This window comes from Mus caroli, chromosome 5, assembly GCF_900094665.2.
Source record: "Mus caroli chromosome 5, CAROLI_EIJ_v1.1, whole genome shotgun sequence".
Classification (NCBI taxonomy): domain Eukaryota; kingdom Metazoa; phylum Chordata; class Mammalia; order Rodentia; family Muridae; genus Mus; species Mus caroli.
This window is the reverse complement of record NC_034574.1, coordinates 103,356,828-103,360,426: the sequence shown is the minus strand read 5'-3', so window position 1 is coordinate 103,360,426 and position 3,599 is coordinate 103,356,828. Positions and strand designations below refer to the sequence as shown.

Sequence of the window (3,599 nt, the reverse complement as noted above, 5' to 3'; positions counted from 1 at the left end):
GTCGGGGAGTCGGAATTCTAAAGAGCTGTGCGCAAACGGGTGTGGCCTGTTGCAGGGGCGGAGCAAAGGGAAAGCTCCCCCCTTTCGGGGGCGGGGCTTAACGTGAAAGGGCGAGGGGCCGCTCAGCGCAGAGCCATTTAGTCCGGAAGGGCGGGGTCAGGGCGGGGCCAGGGTGGGGCGGAGTCGACGGGTCAGCCTCCCCCAGCTGCGCCCGCTTCCTCTGGCACTCCGGCCCGGCGGAAGTGCGTCAGTTGTTATCCGCTCTGGCCGCTGCCACTACTGTGTCTGCCTCACGGTCCCGGTGCTCAGAAGCTCCGCCACCCGTCGCCTTCTGCCGCTGCCCGCCGGTCGCCATGGGCCGTGTCCTCGAGGGCTTGGTTTAGGGCCGCCGAGAGACCGCCGCACTCCGATGCGCCGGACCCGGGGTCCTAGCCCGCGCGGCGTCCGGTGCTGAGAGCCCGCGCCCGGCATGCCCGCCCCGGTCCCGAGCCCGCCCCGGCCCCGAGCCCGCGCGGCGCCCTCGCAGCCCGGCGGCACCGCGTAGCAGGCGGCGCGGGGCGCCAAGGTCACCGCCGCGGCGCCGCCATGGAGGCCAAGGTCCGGCCAAGCCGGCGTTCGCGCGCGCAGCGAGATCGCGGCCGGCGTCGGGAAGCCGCCCGGGACGCCCGCGCGCAGAGCCCGTCGTCGGGTGAGGAGCCAGAGCCCAGTCCTGGCAAGGAGAACGCGGGACTCCACGGCGCGCCGCCTCAGCGCCCTACGCCTCTGCGCGCTGCGCGCCCCCCGCGGCGCCGTCGCCGCGAGTCCAGCTCGCAGGAGGAGGAGGTTATTGACGGCTTCGCTATAGCCAGCTTCAGCACCCTGGAGGCCCTGGAGGTAGGTGGGCTGGAAGGCCAGACCCGGGACCAAGGAAACGCATACGCATGCCTCCTGGGCCCGTGCTGCAACCTTGCCAGGAAGAGGACCTGGAGTGAGGGGTGTGTGGGAGGACTTAAACCACGCCACCTAAGCGGGCTTTGCAGCGATCCTTACTTGTTGCCAAGTTATCGCTGCGTCCGGGACCAGCTGGGGAATTGGACATTGTTGGGCCTCGGGGAGGCAGCGACGATAAAATGGACACTTGGGATTCTTCCTGTCCGATGGTCTCTTAAGGGTTCTTTGGAGGGAACCGGGAGTCAACTGGCAAACCCTTCTTGGTGATGATTGCATGGGTATAGGTAATAGATTTGCTAAGAATACTACGTGTTTGACTGAGTTGTCGTGCACAGTATTTGCTGAGCAAAGTGTCCTTCCGACCTGAACTCAGGTTAGTAGAGAAGGAAGTGAGAGAAATGGTTAGTGAGTGAGTGAGTAGTCACTGTGTCTCTGGAACTCAAGTGGTTGAAAATGCTGGTCAGGCCTTCAGGGCACTAGCAGAACCTTCAAACCCCTAGGAATGCAGAGATCTCCGTCTGGGTGAACACTTTGGGGACCACATCTCATCTGCTGGGCTGTGGTCGCAGGGATCACTGCAACCCTATTCACTCTTGCCCTGACTGATACCTGCGATTACCCAGTTTCAGGCCAAGCTCGAGAAAGGGGAATTGGTCATTGGATATCTAAATGGAGTTTCCCCCAAGTTCATATTCTAACCCTGGGGTCTGTAGAGCTGAGAGGGTCAGTTGGTGATGGCCACTATGAGTAGCCCTGAGATGGGTGGGTTTGATTCCCATGCAGGGCCGATGCCCACTTTGTGTTCAGCCCTTGTGTCTTCTGGGGAACATGAGATGAGTTATAGGCCCAAGCCAAAGATCCTAAACTAAGATGATTTTGTGGGGTGTGTTGTATTGTGTCTGGTGCTGATGTGCTAAGAAGACACGAAGGCTTCGGGGTTTCTGCCTTAGTGATGATAATGACACAGCCAGACAGTATGCTAAAGCCCCTACTTTGCAGCCATGGTACCACAAGTTCCAGATCTGCAATCTCATTTCCTACCTTGCCACACCTGTGTCTGCTAGGCCCATAAAGAACTCAAAAGATCCTGCACATCTGTTTAGCCTTTTCCACATTTCTTCTTTTGGCCTCTTTTGGGTCTCAGGCTTTACAGCCTCACCTTAGGTGTTCTGTCTACCTGTGTATTGCTTGGCCTGTTACACAGCTTTTGGTCTCACCTTCTTCCACACTGTGGAGACTTGACTGGTATTCCTGGGCTTCTGCCCCTCACACTTGTCAATGCAAGGATTGAGCCTGCGGGTTCCCAGTACCCAGAAGGAAACAATCAAGGCTCAACATATTAAGGAGTGAATACTTGTGAAGAGAGGAAAGTCCAGAGTTACTGCCTTAAGGTCACATCACACTGTCGTTAGACCAGCCCATTTGTATCTAAATGGTCTGCTTGTGTTGTCTCCAGTTGTATTCTCTGGCCTTTCCTCACCTCTTCTAGGCAACATCTAGAGGGTTGACTTGTACAGTCTCACCAGCTTATCCAGGTTCTGAGAGATTACCCTGCCTCTCCTTACACCTATACAAAAACTTGGTATCTTCATGAGCAGCCCCACCTGAGTTTGGCCTTGGAAAGTACTTGGTTTCTGGACAGATCTAGATCATGTCTAGAAGAGTTTTGCTGGGTATCATTTACTGGCAAACTGTAGTGGATTTTCTCCCTGAGATCAAGTAGTTTATAATCTCATCGTATCATAGTGATGACGAGTTCACTCTGCCAGTCGTCTTTACAGATGTGAATTCATTTATCCCTTCAGATGACCTTACGAGCAGGTTTGAACACTCCCACCTGTAGAGAGATCGGAGATACAAGCAGACTGGAGTTTACAGTCTGGACTGTCCTGCTTCTGATTCCTTTGCTGTGTGTGTAGCCTCACTTGTCGGGGGAGATGGCCTGCCAGGGTCAGCAGGACTCCAGCCCAGAAGGAGTCCTGCTCTTCTGCTGTTCTTCTCCTGCTGCTCTTCTCAGCAGTGACTTTAGGATCCCCACATGCCACAACACTATTTGAGTGTCATTCAGCAAAGTCTGCATAATCCCCCAAAGGCAGTTCAGTATATGTGAATGACTTCTGAGATGTATGGAAGAATGTCTGTGCAGCTCCCTGTGCCAGGGCAGCCTCAGATATCTCTCTTCATCTCCCCTTGTCCTTGTAGGGGATGCAACCTTTGGCTCTTTTGTGTCTGTGGGGATAGCTACTTTCCCAGATGTCATGGTGGTGATTGTTGGAGAGAGGGTGCAGTGAGGCACTTAACCACAGATTTAGATCCATAGAACCATGGTTCCTCCCTCCAGCATTTAGGAAATGTAGATTTTCTTCCTTGTGACAATTCTCTTGGTGTACAAAGGTGAGAGGAGACTGCTCCTGTCACCCAGCAGTGAAAGGGTGAGGAACTGGTTTAGGGACAGAAGCATCCTCTCCACTCAGTACATGTGCCTTAGGTCACTGAACAAGTCATGCTGGTACCTGTATTTCTTTCTAGGAGGCAGGCTGAGAGCCCTGCATTCAGCCCCAGGCAGACAAGCACTTTCTATCCCTTAAGGCTAAGATTATGGGGAGCCAGGCTCAGGCCCATGTAGCTTTAAGGTGGCCAGCATCAAGAGCACTTTTTTTTTTTTGGTT

The 3,599-nt window shown here is 54.9% G+C and overlaps 1 protein-coding gene across 6 annotated transcripts in view; it reads left to right on the top strand.

Annotated features, from left to right (window-relative positions):
• The first annotated feature begins 208 nt into the window (after window positions 1-208).
• Fbrsl1 (fibrosin like 1) overlaps window positions 209-3,599 on the top strand; it is a 90,032-nt gene continuing 86,641 nt past the window's right edge. For 4 of the 6 annotated variants that reach the window (XM_021162185.2, XM_021162181.2, XM_021162182.2 and 1 more), the window contains exon 1: window positions 512-873. In XM_021162185.2, the coding sequence (XP_021017844.1) occupies window positions 586-873 (288 nt within the window). In that variant the 5' untranslated portion in view covers window positions 512-585. Of the gene's footprint in view, window positions 874-3,599 lie in introns of all 6 variants that reach the window. The other 2 variants (XM_021162180.1, XM_021162186.1) reach the window with 1 other exon arrangement.